Below are 18065 nucleotides of genomic sequence, written 5' to 3'. Positions count from 1 at the left end.
AACAGATTTTCGCCATTTCTGTTGGCCTTAAAAAAGAAAACTTAACAAAATACGTCCGTTGAAGTACTGAAACTGCCCTCAGTCAAACTGCATAATAACTGTGAGGATGAGAACGAGTAAGTATTGGTGCATCGTTATCGATCGCTATTATCGCTTGTCATTAACTGTCTAGAAACGTTCCTTGTATTTTGAGCTTATACTATCAAGCCACCAAATTCGATATCTGAAAATACTCTGTGGTAGTTATTTTTTATCTGCGATTTTTTAAGTCAAAAGTGACATACTTATAACTAAATGTCAGATTTGTTTGTATTTGCAAGTAGAATTAGTTAATCATAATAGTTTATTAATTGGAAATAGGAACATATTTTGCCTTCCAGCTTACTGTTTTGTTTGTAATAATGGTGCAGTCGCAGTTCTCACTTTCCTGGGACTCCTACAAAGCCAGCATTTGCAATGGATTTAGTTCTCTACAACAGGTAAAATGTTTATCCCATAAGTTTTGCTAATAAAATATAATAATAACTTATTAAACTTAAGGGTAAAGAGAGGCCGTTGCCATGCGATGGTACAGTTAGGCTTATAAAGAGACAATAGTATAAGAATTTGTTAAGTTTTCCTTTACTTTTGAAATATGGTAATAAAATGTTGTTGGTGGGAAATTTAATATTAAATCTGTAAATATTTTATGTTTGGTATTCTTGTAATACTCAAATTATAACATAGAAATGTAATTGACTTTCAGAATGGAGAGTTTGTTGACATGACCATAGCTGCTGATGGGCACTTTGTGAAAGTACATCAAGTACTAGTAGCATTATCAAGCCCTTATCTTAAGAATCTTATAACTTCTGCACCATGCCAGCACCCAGTCATATTTCTAAATGTAAGTATCTCATTCTCATCAATATGCAAAACAATTCAATTACTATTAAATGATGTAACGGTTTACTCACGCGTATTTATCGGGGTAGCCCAACTAGTTTCGGACCCAACCGGAGTCCTTAATCATGAGCAGACGCGGCGGGATCACGAGTCGAACCATTACATCATTTAATAATGAATCATTCTCACGACGGTTACTATCAAAATTCAATAGTAATTGAATGAATATCCAAATAGAATGTAACACTCACTCCAAACTCTAGTATGAATTTTATTTTGAAAGAGTCTTCTACTAACTCTACAAAAATATAAAAGAAAGAAATGTTACGGGTTTTTTTAATTTTTAAGTTATTATCATTTGAAATTAGTCAAAAGTCAGTGCTAAGTGCTAAATAGAATACCAATTACAACATAAATAACATTTTTATCTCCTGCAATTGCAATAATTAAAAATAAATTATTTTTATTTTTTAGAATGTTTCACATCGCACCCTATGTTTACTACTGGAATACATATACACGGGTGAGGTTGTCGTACCAGCTGATTGCCTTTCATCCTTTGCGGAAACAGCCAAGGCATTGTACATAAGGGGTCTTGAGAACATTGTAAGTACACTAGTGTTGAGTTAAATATACATATAAGATTGCAAAAAGCTACAGACCTGGTGAGTAATGATGTTTGAAAAAGAGGTTGCATAGTTAGAGAAAAAAAATTGTGTTTTTTCATATGGTTTTAGTAGTGAAATGACAATAAATTATAATAATAGTGGTATCACTATTTCTTTTACAGGGCACAGCAAGGAACTTACCTGTAAAAATGTCTGTCAACATGCCACAGTTAGATGAGAGTGAAACGTGTCATGTCACTGGCACTAAGCGCGTTGCCGTCCCTTCTACAGATAGAATTGAAGAGGTAAGACTTTGTAATTATTAGTAAATAGTTACCTAAGCCAGTTCTTTAATAAAATATAGTTATCTTTCTTTTAGGTCAGTTTGCCAGCGTCAGCAAGTAAAATATTCTTCAAGCAAGACCCATCTAAGTAAGTGGTTTTATCATTATTAATTACTTAGTGTAAAAATAATATAGAATCAGAATTAAAAGTGCTCTCCATGAAAACATTGTTCAGGTTACAAAAAACTTAAATGGCCCTATGATAAGGAGTACTTTTCATTTTTTGAGGCAAAATTCCTAGACCAGATATAACTTTGCAAGTGGTTTAGATCAGATAAGTCTCCAATTGTCGACATTGACACTAAGACAAAAAACCTCATTCCAAAAGATATTCATTTCGATTTTATAATTACTTGTAAGGCTTGCTTACTTAGTCCTTCTTTTTCTTTTCGTATTATTGATGCATAACCTGGCGTCAGAGCATTAAAACTGGGTATGTTTCCTCATGATTTTTAACTTCACCGCTGTCGGCAACGTGCATACCGAGATTTGAAATTACGACTTTTGACTTGGTAGTCCAACTGTCTTACGACTAGGCCCGCTGCTAACAGAAATATTTCCAAAAAGACATTGTAACCTTTGTATTTCTCCTACAGGCCAAATAAAAGAAAGAAAGCAAACACATCTACCTCGCCACACGACGACTCTCACGAATTTGTAGATTTAATGGATGAATCCGGCGCTCACAACGACAATGACGATGAAAATGATGATGATGACTTTAAACTCGATGGTACTACTAAACCTAGCGACTATAAATGTAAGTAGTAAACCTCACATCGTGAAACTAAGGATTTCATTTCTTCTTGATATAACAAATAGCTAGAACTTTAAAATAGAAAAATTTCGACGTGTACTTCTTATTTCTGTGTATTCTTTTCATTCTAACAGTTGGCCGCTACCAATAAAAAAAAATCCTTTAAATCAGTGATCGGGATGAAAACTATCCAGTGTTAATCCTGACTATCTTTATCCAAAGCTTCGTCTATATTCGTTCAGTGGTTTTTACGTGAAAGACAATGTTCACCAAGATATTTTTTTTGCAGCATCTTCAAATTTGCAATTTACTGTGTCGATCCGAGGCTCGTTACAAGTGATATTAAATCGGTATATCTACAACCTGCACTCGACCACCTCACGCTCCGGGCTACGGCGATGGCGCTGCGTTGACTACAGAAACAATAAATGTTCGGCATTCGTAGTTACTAAAGGCAACGTGGTACTAAACAGGTAATACCAAATAATTAATTTACGTACTCTGGGTAATTGGGTATAGATAACTTCCTATAAGATTAAGCATAGAGGACTAAAAAGCTTGGTGAACTCCCTACTACCCTAAGTACCTACTAGGTTACTAAGTTACCCTAATAGATACCCTATAGTAATCCATATAAAGTAGAAAATTATATGACTTTGGCTTTCTTTCTAACAAAAAACTGCTAATCAAGCCTTGTGATACAGTGTTCGTATTTTGAACAAACTGTGACAGTTTGAATAAAAGCTAAACTGAAATCAGATCTGACCAATCTCAGGAATTATTATTTTGAGATAAATTATCAAGGCATATTAAATCACTACCAAGTTTCCCATAAAAATGTACATATGATTGAGTTCGGTAGAGGGCATTGAAAAACGTTTTTGTCTACAGGGCAAATCTACACAATCACTCGTTCCATGACAAGAAAATATTGGCGAAAATTGAAAAGAAATCTGTTTACTCTGCTATTGATGAAGTTGAGGGTTATAAGGAACAGTTGGCGGAGGCACAAGCGAACTTCCTGACGATTGACGACTTTGGCGACGACATTAACAACAAATCAGACACCACAACGGGTTTGAAAGACAAGGAATAAAAAGGGGAACACTTAATATAATATATTTAGATATACACTAAAAATACTTGTTTTATTTTTTTAACTAGCTTTTTTTGCCGGTTCTCTCGTTTTGACGTTACAGCTGCAAATAGGTCATGATGGTCTAGTGGTTTGTGGCCTTGATTGCTATGCCGAAGGTCGTCGGTTCGATTCCCATCCAGTATAAATGTTTGTGTGATGTATAGAGTTAAACACATACGTAAATACAGTCACAAACTTTCGTGATAACCTAGATCACATTGTTAGTCATAGTTTGTTGTAAAATATGTTTTTATGTATTATAAGGAAATGTTTGTAGGCCAACAGAGATTAGATTTTTCAAATTCCTGATGTTATATCTTTATAGATCTTATTTCCATGGCATAAGGTATATTTTAACTTAAAAGAGGGCATTGCTCTGCACACTTGTGGGTATTATTGCAAATAAATTCATTTCTCTAAAATCAGTTCATAAAACGAACATATATTAGGCTATGTTGATCTATTATTTATTATATTACTAAGTTCTCATAGAAACTATAACTTATTAGTGTTCTAAACGCGACAGTGTCGTTTTGATGCCGTGCGTACAACAACGATTGTATTTCCAACTTCTTTGTTAAATATTAATTTACTATTTAAATTTTAGTTATTATGTGTTAGTACATTATTCACAGTTTATTATATTTTTTATCTGAATGTGTGGAGTGTAGCGTTCATGGCTTTTATGTAAAGATATCCTGTTTTTACGTCGGCCTGGCTTTGCAACCCATGTAGGTAAGTGTTTTTTTTTATGAACTAAGTATAAAATAAATAAATATAAGTTAAAAATCGAACCTCATATACATAAACTACGAAATAAAATAAATAGCCAAGTTCAACGATTAGTTCAATGCCAAGACATATTTTGAATAATCCATAGTATTTTTATATGAGCATTTGACGAATCTGCTGCAGGTGATAATTAAAAAAATATCGAACGTTAAATAGGGAAATTACAGCCAAGTTCGCGCTCCTAACAAAAATGGCCAGTTTACCATTTTGTATGTAAATAAGAGTTGTTTAATTAATTATTATCTTCAATGCTACCCACGTTTGATTTTTTGGAAAACCTTCATCCTTGTTAGAGGTCTTCGTTGATAATATCATAGTTAGATCCGTTTTCAATCAGTCTTCAAGCAAGTTTCTATCGAGTTAGTGTCGAGTGCTAGTGCTAATATAAATCTAATCTGACATACAAAGATATCACATCCTTACTTAGTAGTAGTAGTCTCCAACAATTTTTTTGAAACAAGTTTCCGTTATTACTTGTAAGTTATATACCATACAGATTTATTTAAATTTTCTCAATGAAGTAGGTCATAGTTAAGTTTGGTATTTATTCTAGTTCTCCAAGAGTTTAAGTCAATTGTTGTTAATTGATTTGTTTATCATTTACTATATTTATGTATGTAGGTGTCTACGTAGCAACTGACGTGAACTGATGTGCCAAAAACCTTCGGCAGAGTGCTATCTTAGGTGCCCTTGGTTGGTTAATTAAAAAGACAATATAGGCACTATCGCGATACCTACCTTCGCTGTTAATTAAAAAAATATCAAGAGTAAATACCTACCTACTGTTTAACGAAAGTGTGACATTTATTAAAATATCTAAAAATTATACAAATAGGTAGGTATCTAACGTTATTGTTTACGTCTTTTTTAAATAAGTAAAATCACTTTGATGTTAAACTTTACCTACTAAGATAAGAACAAATACCAACTTGTTTTCATAATAATGATTTGTCGGTTGGGCCTGAAAAAAACCTTGAATGTTTTACTAAGAATAGGAAAGACTACAGTGTTTTCAACGATTTTCACGGTACTACTTTAATTTGTGGTGTTTCCTTTCCAGAATACAATCATGCTAAAGCACCTGACATTATTATGTTTCGCAACATACGTTTGTAACGCGTTGCCTGTGCAGAATGAATACCAAAAGTACTTGGAATTAGATGAGGTTAAGAGCTTCAGAGAATACGTCCGGATAGATACAAGCAAAGAAGAAAACTTAAGTATGTATTAATAACAGAGTAATTAATATTATATTTTGTGTACAGGTTAATTTATTAATAGAGAGGATTTTGATAAGTTTTCGATTTAGTCCTATTTGTATTAAGAAGTTTTTCGTATTGATTATAGAGTGTCGAAGTCTATGTCGTGTTTAAACTGACCGCGGTCCTATTTTAAATAATTTCTACTAGATTCGGGACTGTGCTCGAAGATGAGAACTCGTATTAATCCCAAATAATATCATGAGTTAATCATATATAATTTATTTGGAATAAACATTTTTTTTGTAGGACACGATATTGCTTTTTTGAAGGTCCGTATGTTTTCATATGCAGAAGCGAAAAACAACTCTCTTATGAAAGTGCTATGCCAAGCTATCTTTTAACCAGTTTTGTAAATTAACGCATGGTAAAACTTAATTTATTTAGTGATTTACAATCTATTCAACGGCAAACTAGTCAGACCAGTCAAATCAGTCACATTCATATTATGGAAGCATATTAGTCAGTTATGTAATATTATAGTAAACTGATCATAGATACGAGAGTAGCAAACTTCCAGTTAGATACTACTCGCGTAATCGTTGACCCCTATTACTTGACTGAACTTCCGACCTTTTACTATCTTACATGTTACAAAACTACTTACTCGACACCTTTTTGCATGTTGGAAGTATTATTTAAATTGTTAAACAGTAAGTTTAGGGGTAGATAAGAATAAACGATTTAAAAAATAGGTACCAGTTGGACTTTACAAAATATTTTTTAAGTAACCGAGTAATATTAAATTTAAATACGGTACCTACAATATTTAATTTGTTAAATCAATACTGACCACAACCAATATTTCGTGGTGCTGTCGTGCTGGGCTAAGAAAGTACTATATTTATAGAGAAGAAAGTCGCGGTTAGGCGATTCCAGATTTCATGCTCGAGGAAATCTCCAGACGATCACCATTCACATTTTGTCTGTGCCTGAGAGTCAATATGTTGCTGTCCTCTAGATGAGAAAATAACTTTTCCGCTTCCTTAGCAGCCTTATCCTTTATAGAAAAGTATTTTACAGAAAATGCAGTTGACTTTTGGATCCGTCAGGCGACAGATGTGGGCTTGCCATACGCGGTGTATGCGCCCGCAGGCAGGCCTATCTTCGTGGCTACGTGGGCTGGGTCCAACCCAACGCTGCCCAGCATCATGCTTAACACACACATGGATGTAGTCCCTGTGGACGAGGTAAGCACAATCAAGCTAGTTTTTTGAAAGGGTGACCTTTCAAAAAACTATAGTTCCATTAATATTTCCATAATACATAAAATTACTGGTCGGTTATGTCATCAGTAACATACAACCATGACCTACCATCAATATTATTATGTAGCCTGTTTTAGATCCCTCTGCTGGGTAAAGGATCCCCCTTTCTCTTCCAAACCTCGCTATCCTTTGCGATTTCCGGCACGTGCACCCCGCGTATTTGACTAGATTACCACACCACATTTTTCGTTTGTAGGGAGATCACATACAACCAAAGAATCGCATTTGGACAAAGGCAACGTTTGATTCTATTAAGTATGTAGTAGTATGTACAACATAACAATATGCACTTCCTCGTCTTATAGGCAAATGTGAGCGTAAAAAAATATAATTTAGGTTGCTAAATTAGTCGGTTCAATGTGCTTTTTATCATGTTATATTTTTATCGAAATTATCATTCGGCTATCCTCATGTTTATGTAAATAATGCCAAAAGTTACGTCCTATTTTTAATTAAACTTGGATGTATTGTGTAAAAGATTGATTGATTGTGTAAGTGATTGAAAACAAAACACACTTTTGTACTGTTTAAATCATTGAATATCCTTAACTATAAGAAATGTCACAAACCACGATAAAATGGGATGAATAAAGTTTGTTATTAAAATCTTCGATATAGTTTAGGTCGTAACGTGTCTTCGTATTGATCCTTTACTTTATTCCTGTGTATGTCTTGTAGAGAGAATGGCTGTATCCACCTTTCTCAGCTCACATGGACATGAACGGCGATATATACGGCCGAGGGACGCAAGACACGAAGGACGTTGCTATACAATACATTGAAGCAGTCAGGAGACTCAAAAAGGACAATGTTACTTTAACACGCACCTTACATCTGACCGTGATGGCTGGTAAGTTAAATATAGTGCCGGCTTAGAATATAAATACGAAACCAGCTTGGCATAAATTATGACCGTAGACGAATAGTTTATTACCTTGTGTACTAAAGAAGATTAGTGAAAGAATCTTCCTAAAAACCGGAAAACTACCATACTCGATATTAATAAACATTAAATAAAACTTAAATCAGACAAATGCAACATCACGATTTGGCAATTTTGGCAATCATGTTGATGCACGGATTCTGCTGATCCCCTAAATTAGTTCAAGTTTTCGTGACAAAGATACTCGCGAAATAGAGCTTGATTATACATATACGTCCATACGAAATTAGGTCGAATCAACTAACTTTATTTATTGTCCATAGACGAAGAATCAGGTGGGAAATATGGAATAAAGGCATTTATCAAAACTCCAGAATTTAAAGCTCTGAACATCGGGTTTGCATTGGATGAGGGCTTAGCATCACGAAATGAAACTTTATTCGCAACGTACGTAGACAGGAGGCCGTGGCGTAAGTATTCATTGCCATTCAGTTCCAAAATGATATGTATATTTTTAGTATACGAAAACAGAGTGTGGTTGATGTTGAGGGTATATAATTATAGTCTTTCCTAAGTTTCCTAAAATACTTTAGCAAGATATCGAGATGCGCTGGTTTCCTCAGCCAATTTAAGCAGGTCATAATTACTTTTCGATACGCACAGGCATTCGAAAAGTCTTTGTTATGTGCGGTGATTCGAACCTATGAAACCTGGCAGTCTAAAGCTCACTATTAGGCTATCATAGCTATAACAGCTACCATTATTTGCGGATTTTGCGAAAACTTCAAAATTCTACATGTAGTTAATAACCTGAAATATCACACAATCAGATAACAATAGTTGTTTTCTGATTGGTCTAGCTTCCAGTTACTATGCGAGCAAAATTTTCATATAAAATTTCAGCTGTGCTAATAAATTAATAATTAATGAGATCTCGTGAGTCCTCCGTCTATTTATTTCGACAGCTTTACAACTATAATATGTTTACTATTGTCATGGCAACTGTAATGCATATTCTTTAGAAATGAAAAGAAATGAAATAATTTAATCTGCAAATAGGATATTTTACCACTTTTAAATGTCTTTTTTGAGAACGCTGGAGCCGACATTTCCTATCTGAGAAGAAATTTCGAAACAAACTCAGGGGTCGCAGTCTATTTTATACTCGTATTTATTAAGATTGTTTCATCAATAACAAAAAATATTGTTTCAACTGTTTTTTTTAACTTGATCCGTTGCTCAGTTGTGTCAAGCACCAGCTAGACGTCAATACCATTTACGTGTCCTTCAACACGTAGGCGTTTTTAATGTAGCTTATTATTTACGATTTAATTCTGTACTCGGAACGCAAAGCTTGTGTTTCTTTTAGTTTCCAGATGGTCATTCGAGGTATACCAAAAAAACTACGGTTGGCACATGATGAATTTCCATGTATAGTATTTCCACTAACCAGACGCTTCAAGACCCTTGCACGACAGTTTAGATTTGACCAGTAAGTCTGGCAAAAGATGCTTACAGTAAGGAGGCGCATGACGATTGCCCCGCCGAAAAAAAGTTATATCAGTATGACTTTCGTATCTATGCAGTTGACCACAACACAAGCTTTGACTGTTTAGTATGTTTAATTTCGAGTAATTATGAACAATCTAAGGAATGCAATCTATTTGTTATAGAAATGGAATTTGTGGTCCATGGAGAAGGCGGGCATGGTTTAGCGATGCCTCACGAAAGCGCAATGGAAAAGGTGAGCATGAATGTATCCATGGACCACGATGGGCGGTTTTACGTGTCATTCGTATGAAAATCTTTACAAAAATTAAAGCAATACAGGAAACAAGTATAGAAAAAAGTATTTAACAGTTTTATAACAGGTTATCCCGAATCAAACTCCACACTGTACTTAAATTATTACACTGTTTATTTTTTCACTTGATATTGTTTTACACCAGTTATACTCGTAACACCTAGGATATACTCAACAGTACTTGTAACAACTCTCTGCACTATTCAAAAAATAACATCAATCCCGCAAAAAACCAGTCCACCCGCCAACATGCCACAAAACGTTCCGTCATCGGAAAATAGTCAAATTAACAACTTTCAATCTTTATAATTCGTATTAAAATAAATAAAATCTTACACTTTCATTTCAGGCTCAACGACTTATAAATGCAGTCATGTCCTACAGAGAAGCACACATGGAGAAAATGAAAACTAAAACTCGTACTGAGTTCGGTGGACTAACCAGTGTCAACATAAATATGATTAATGTAAGTCTACATATTAAAAAAAAACACTGTGTTTTTTACACTTTCTTGATGAGGAGGTCGTACCACGACCGCTAGCCATATTATTTCAAGTGTGCAAGAGAGACACCGCTCTACTACTTCTAGTACGCTATCACGTTCCCACAACCGCAATTATATTACTTTGAAAGATGTGGGATTGCCAAGCAGTAAAAAGTAAAAGAGAAAACCAAAAATAACTATATTTTTTTCATGCAAATACAATTAAGTCGGTAGACATTGTGCTAACTTATATAGGTAGATTGGTACCAACTTTACTGAGTTGGCAAAGTGAATAAATTAATCCAAATAAGATTTTTTCAATCCTCTGATCCAATTTGCGCCATATATAATATATATCTAAAAAAATGATATTTCTGTATCAGACAAGTAAACTATCGACTAATAAAGTAATATATATTACGCGGACGCTATGACTTAGTTCGTACTTCAAATAAGAAAATGAACATTGTGCATTATTATTTTTATACATTATCGTATAAGCCTTCGCTTCCTTTCCAGAATTTCTTATTTTAATTTATACATATTCGTTTCTGTATGTACTTACTCCATTTTTGAAACATACTTTTGCGTACACTCCGCGTGCTAAGTGACCTTGTGCAAATGGATTTTTTTATGTCCACAATCAAAGATAAAGATAAAGATAAAGATAAAAGATATTTATTTGCAAATATGGGTATTTCATTAGTGGTGACATAAAAGTAACATTCGTTCAGCCATATTTTGCCAGTAGGCATGCAAATGTATACAATTAAAATATTCTAAACATACCATACATCTTATTACAAATTAACAGTATAGTTAAATATTTTAAACTTAAAGATAATCAACAAAATTATTCATGCCTTATGTAACTGCATCTTACCTAATTAACAGAGATATGCTTTTCCAGTAAATAATCAGAGACACTGTAAAAAGCTTTATCTACTAAAAAGTTTCGCAATTTCTTTTTAAAGAGAACCATATTCAAATCCTTTAAAGTTTTTGGTAATTTATTGTACATTTCCGGTGCCATGCAACAGACACTTTTGCGCATTAGTGTAGTATTGGCACTGCAAAGACATAACCTACTGTTATCACGTCTATTCCGAGGTACTACGTCATTTATTCGTGTGAACTTTTGGGGATTTGATTTGACAAATACTGCTATTTCTAAGATATATATACAAGGTAATGTTAAGATTTTATATTTTCTGAAATAAGGTTGACAGCTATCAGTTGATTTTACATTAAACATAGACCGAAGACATCTTTTCTGGGCCTTAAATGCTGTCTCCTTTTCGGTCGAGTTACCCCAAAATATAACGCCGTATCGTAGGTGGGATTCGACTATGCCATAATAGGCTGTTAGAAGTGCTTCAGTGGCAACTACTGGTGCAAGTGTGTGTAAGGCATATGCGGATTTGCTTAACTTTTTACATAACATTTCAATTTGGGATTTCCAATTTAATCTTTTGTCTATTTCCAGCCCTAAAAATTTTGTGCTATTGACTTCATTAATAATGTTTTTATCGTAATGGATGTTTAGGTTACTATCACCAAGTGTGCGTTGACTGAAATGTATTATTTTTGTTTTGCTGAGGTTTATTTTTAAGTTATTTTGATCTAGCCATGTTATCATTGAATTGAGAGATGTATTTATATCATTTTCGTATGTATCTTTATTTTTACAAGGGACTGATATGGTGCTATCATCGGCAAACAATGTTAAGGGTTGGTCTACGAATTTCGGCAGGTCATTAATATAAAGTATAAACAGTAAAGGGCCCAGTACGCTACCCTGCGGTACTCCAAATTTAACCTCACGTACCGATGATTCATAAATCTCTTCGTGTTTATTGACTTCATTGAGTCTATTAATCACAGTTATCTGTTTTCTGTTGCATAGATAAGATTCAATTAATTTTTGGATATTGCCTCGGATACCGTATGCATCAAGTTTATTTAATAGGGATTTATAATGTACATAATCGAAGGCCTGCGTCATATCACAGAATATGGCGCAGATGGGTGTACGTTTATCGACTTTTTCTATTACATTATTTAAAAAATCCTATATTGCCATATTAATTGTTCTACACTGTCTAAATCCCTTCTGTTCCTCACACAATATATTATTTTTTTCTAAGTATTTATATATTTCTGTATACATGTATTTTTCAAATATTTTAGAGATGATTGGTATGAGAGCTATCGGTCTATAGAAATCCATGATCTCCCTGTTCTCTTTTTTAAATAATGGTTTTATTATTGAAGTTTTCAACGCATCTGGATAGATGCCAGCACTTATGCAAAGGTTTAAAATGTAGCTAAGATGTAAGCATATATCATTTGCAACTGACTTAAGAACCTTTGTAGAAATACCATCGTACCCTACGCTATTAGTGTTTTTAAGAGACATTATTATTTTAAATATATTATACGGTTCACTAGGTGCTAAAAATATTGAATTTGGTTGTGTGCTTATTCTATGAGGCTTAGGATTGCTTCCGACGTCGATTTTCGGCTGTATTTTGTCAACAAAGTGATTGTTAAAAGCATTACATATATCTAAAGGATCTGAAATCTTAAAGCTCCCCAGGTTAATGTTATTAATCGGGTTTTTAGGAATGTTTAATTTTGTTTGATTAATTATTTGCCATGTTGTTTTTGACTTATTTTTAGATTGTTTAATGTTATAATTGTTTTGTGACTTTTGAGTTAGTTTTATAATTTTTTTGTATAATTTGGAGTAATTACTAAAGGTTACTTTGTTGACTTGGTTAGGATTTAATCTTAGTTGCCATAGAAGTAATCTTTTCTTTTTACTACATAATTTTACTCCTCTGGACAGCCATTTAGGTTTTTTAATAATATTTATTTTAATTGTGTAAAAAGGAAAACATAAATCATAAAACATCTTAAAAGTATCTATAAATTTGTTATAAGCTATATTTGGATCATGGGTTTCATAGATCTCCGAAAAGGTTAAACTATTCATACAATCCTTGAACTTAATTATGTTTTCATTGGCATAGTCTCTTCTGGTCGAGTACCAGAACTTATTAGTAAATACTTTAGGATCTGGACATTGAAGCAGCTGTGCGGTGTGGTCTGACATCGCAAAATCTAGTACGTTGGCCCTACATGCTTTCTTATAATTATGCGCAAAATTGTCGATGCATGTCAGGCTAGACAAACGAGTCGGTTGTTTCAATGCTAGTTTAAAATTAAAATTTAGTAGTAGGCACTCAAATGATATAGATTGTCTAGTTGATTTAAGCATATCAATATTAAAATCTCCAGCAATTACAATTTTCTTTTGACGTGCATTGGATACATCTTTTAGGATAAACTCAAGTTTTGCCAGACAGTCATTTAAATTATTGATATTTGGTACTCTATAGATACATATTACTATAATCTTATAATCAATTAGTTCGATTCCGCAGCATTCAAAAACTCCTGGTGAAGATATATTAGCAATTTTTGGCAATTCCTTAAATCGATGTCCGTTTTTTACAAGGATACAGGCTCCGCCTCTTTTTTTTTCCTTTCTGCTATAACATGCCGCTAGACAGTAGTTTGGTACATTTAACTGATTTTCGTAGCCTTTCATTACAAAATGTTCGGTTATACATATAATGTCTACATTTATTTGTTTTTCAAAGAGATCGTCTAAACAAACAGCTAAAACATCTGACTTTTTTAATAATCCAGCAATATTTTGGTGTAATATATTTAAATATTTATTCGAGAAAAAACAAGTCATTCATTTTGTTACAAGAAGTAGAATGAGGGTACCCATTCTGGGTATCTGTACATACCATTGTGCTTTTCTTGGGTGTAAAGGGCGATTTATAATCATAAAAATTAATATACTGTTTTAAACTTTTATACAAACATAGAAACCCTCTTTTATTAAGTTTGCCAGTATTGTATGAAAACATGTCAAGAGAGACAGGAACATTTGTATCAAAGAAATATGCATATGTACAGTTCTTAAGTTCTAATTGTAATAGTTGATTAAATATTTCAACCTTATAGTTATATATAGGAGCACCACATACGTATGTGGGAGTACATATTATTATGTTAGTATGATTAACTTGTTCTAGACTTTCTTTTAATGTGTTTATAATTTTTGTATAATCACCTGATAGTTCTAAGTCTTTTTTCCCTAACATTATAATACAGTACTCTTATTGTAATCTACCAGTTTGCCATCAATGTTCTCAAGTAAGTGCTTAATATCACAATTGGGTCGCATATACCGAATATATTCAAAATCGCAGCTGAATGTATCTTCTACTATCTGCAATGAACCACATGAGTCGGTATTAGTTAGGATACATAGCTTTCTTTGCTTGTTTGATGTATCTCGGGTTATGCTTCTGCCTGTAACAAGTTCCTGGTCTATTTCTTTCCTTTGGAATGACTGTTGTAATTTCGCAATTTCCATGTTGAGCTCAGTTATCTGATTCTTGGCTTGTTGTAGTTGTTGCTGGAGGTCAGAAATGTTTCGTTGAAGGTTTAATATATATTCACTGGATACATTTTCATTTCTTTCTGAAGTAGATAGTTTTTTCTGTTTCTTTGTAGGGGACATGGTATGAGGCATTGTGGACCGTTGTTTTGAGCATTTCATAGGAGTAATAACTTTACTTGACGCTTTGATGGCAATATTTTTATTTTTCAATTTACCAACATCTTCTTTTAGATTTGTGTTTTCTTGCTTTAATTTATCTATTTCTTCATTTGCTAAATTAAGTCGGGAACTGAGTAAATCGACTTGACTTTGAAGATTTTGAACAGTGTTTTCATCGGTTGATACATTTGGTAGGCTGCTAGTGCTGCCATCTGTCTTCGAACTATTTAAACTGTTGTCTTCGGACATTTCTGCTAGGGAATGTCTTTTTGCTTTCCTAAATGTTATGTTGTCGAAGAAATTCATTATTTTGTTGTGAAATCAAATAATGAATATTATAAATATGGAAAAAAGAACTGTACTCTTGACCGGATTTGAACACGACGATAAGTGCGCTGCAATATGATGCGCTAGCCTCAAGACTATATAAACATTAGTCTGTTGGGTTGAAATATGTCTTGTTGTGAATAGTACAATATTTCGTTATTTTTTGTACTGGGTTATTGGCGGTAATTTAAAAATGTTTGTTATTGTTAACGGTTTTTGAAAAAAAATGTTTTGACTCACTGTTTTGGCATAAAATCACTATATTATATTATTTACCGGTGCAATTAGGAACACTTAAACACACTGTTGTCAATTTATTCACTGTTAAGCAGCTTTTACGATAGTTCAATTTGCAATTTAAAATGTTTATAACTTTGTGTATGATGAATATTTACACTAGATAACACTGTTGCACAAGTATTAGAGTTCACTCTGTACGTTAAGCTGGTTTTAATAACACAATTACTGTTTTGACTATTTTTAATTCGCAAAATAACACGGAGCTAATGTTAACGTGACAGTGGCGCCACTACGAGTATTTAAGTATTTACAAACATAAGTATTTACTTTGCACCTCATTGTAATAATCCTTTGTATAATAAATGAACATTTTCCCACCTACTTTTCGGGATGGGAAATCATCAAAAGACTGCTTCTGCTATGGGTTTAGAAGGACGTGATAATACCTAGTATTAAATAGTGATACTGACTAAGACCAACCCATTTCTATTCCTTTGCTCTTTGTGTAACAAAGGCTGCGGTTACCCTTTCGGACAATCCCACTGGGTTGCTTAAATATCTAAACTAAACAGCTTTACCCCTTCCTGCCAAATGACGTCTTGATAGAAAACGCTAAAATAAATTGGTAGATTGACATGTATGGTCATGGCAGCTGGAATTCACGTCAAAACATTTCTATTGTCGCTAATAGAAAAGTTATTTGGTTAGACGGGTTGAATGCTTTGAGAGCTTTAGTTTATAGTCAGGTTCATGGATATCTAAACGCTAGCTACCAATATTTTTGTGGAATCGACACGAAGCTCCAAATCCCGCGAAGCTGTATCTCGCTCTCACGACGACAACCATTTTTAGTTACTCAATATAGAAGGCTTATTAGAAGAGTTAATCATAATTTAAACGAACAAGTTCTAAAAAAAAACATTTGTTTAATCAATTATCTCGACTTGTAAGTCATTAGTAACAGTGTCTTTGTTTCAGGGAGGCTTAGCACCAAATATAATACCTTCATCAATATCAATTGTCGTGGACATGAGACTCTCGATGATAGCTGACATTCAGGAAATACAGTCTTTAGTAAGTTTATAGCAATGACTCCTTAATCTAACTTAACATTAGGATAACGTATCTGAATTTCTTTATGATATTATATTACAGATACTATTGATTGTGTGCAATTAAGTTTTTTATTTTATTTATAACTACTATTTTCAAAATACGAATCCCTCATACGGAGCTACTAACATGTTAAATGAGGTTTTATTACCTTTTTTAGTTTTATAGTAGAGTAAAACTATTCTAATAAACTTCTAGGTTGATTCGTGGATACACGAAGCCGGTAATAATACGGATGTGAAGTATTTGCGTCGAGACACCGTGTCGGCGTCCACGGCTGTCGACGACTCCAATCCGTACTGGGTCAGCATGCGGAACACATTGAGCAATATGTAAGTAATATCTAAAAATAGAATAACAGCTAGAGAACTGCAGAATAAAGTTAAAAAAAAAATAACAACTGCTATATCTAGGCTGAATCAATTTTATTGATACACGTCTAAAGTTTCACTCATAAGAACGAAGAAAACGATCTCATGTTAAAAATGCATCGAAATCTGCAGATGGGCATTGTCTTCCGACATCCCTTTTTTCATTAAACATATACTTAAGTATCTACATTAATAACGGTCAAATTTGTTTAACAATGTTAGCGAACATAAGCGAACCGCCATGTTCGCCGTTAATTTAAATAGTGCTACTGTCAAACAATTTTTGACTTGTAATTGCCCCGAGTTTGTTTAATAGTTTAATCTTTAAGCATCAACATAATTTAAATATTGAACATAAATATATTTCACAGTATGAAAAAAAAACTTGCAGCTCTTGGAATGTCAATGAAAATAGAGGTGCCTCAAAATAGACTAACTATCTACGATTTGCAAACAAGTTAATTGATTAATTTTCTTTTTTAATGTTGTTTACAGGGGCTTGAAGGTCATTCCTGTAGTATGCCCAGCGACGTCGGACATGCTGGTATTACGAAACCTTGGCATTCCAGCACTCGGGTTTACAACGAAGAGCAATACAATTCCTAGGCTGCACGGGAAAAACGAATACCAAAACGTGAAGACGTTTCTCGAAGGAATAAACATATACACAGAACTAATAAAGAATTTAGGGAATGTCCCTGAGCAACAAAAAATCTAAAATATACATTTTGTACAAAGTTAGTGTTTCCTTTGCTCTTTTTATTTTTTTACGAGAATGAATGCCACATACCTCATGTAGCAATAATATGCTCAATGCAATAAGATCATGTCCTGTTTATTGGTACTTACCGACACCGGGAAGTACCAATGCTATAGCTGAGTAGTATTGGTATTAGTAGTAGCTGATACTCGCGGCTTCGCCCACTTGGTCGTCGATAGATGCAAAAACATAACCGTCTTTAAACGAAGTCGATAAAAGTAGTAATCTTTGTCTTCACCTATGCTGTCAGCCTTCTCCATACCAAATTTCATCGAAATCGGTCCAGCTGTTCGTGCGTAAAGAAGTCGGGAAAAAAAATTAAACAGGCACACTCTCACATACTTTCGCATTTATAATAATAGAGCGATGTTATTGTAATACTTGTAC

At 33.6% G+C, this 18065-nt stretch overlaps 1 protein-coding gene across 1 annotated transcript; it reads left to right on the top strand.

The window, feature by feature from the left end:
• The first annotated feature begins 274 nt into the window (after positions 1–274).
• LOC113497408 lies at positions 275–17655 on the top strand. The gene is made up of 18 exons (XM_026876952.1): positions 275–479; positions 746–886; positions 1360–1491; positions 1676–1798; positions 1873–1925; positions 2434–2597; positions 2884–3067; positions 3486–3684; positions 4404–4463; positions 5585–5744; positions 6807–6973; positions 7730–7901; positions 8258–8404; positions 9608–9678; positions 10088–10204; positions 16413–16508; positions 16746–16879; positions 17414–17655. Exons 1-18 carry the CDS (start codon positions 402–404, stop codon positions 17634–17636), a joined length of 2421 nt encoding a protein of 806 aa, XP_026732753.1. The 5' UTR covers positions 275–401; the 3' UTR covers positions 17637–17655.
• The last annotated feature ends 410 nt before the right edge of the window (positions 17656–18065 follow it).

Source organism: Trichoplusia ni, chromosome 9 (genome assembly GCF_003590095.1).
Source record: "Trichoplusia ni isolate ovarian cell line Hi5 chromosome 9, tn1, whole genome shotgun sequence".
Classification (NCBI taxonomy): Eukaryota; Metazoa; Arthropoda; class Insecta; order Lepidoptera; family Noctuidae; genus Trichoplusia; species Trichoplusia ni.
This window is presented reverse-complemented; position numbering and strand designations above follow the sequence as displayed.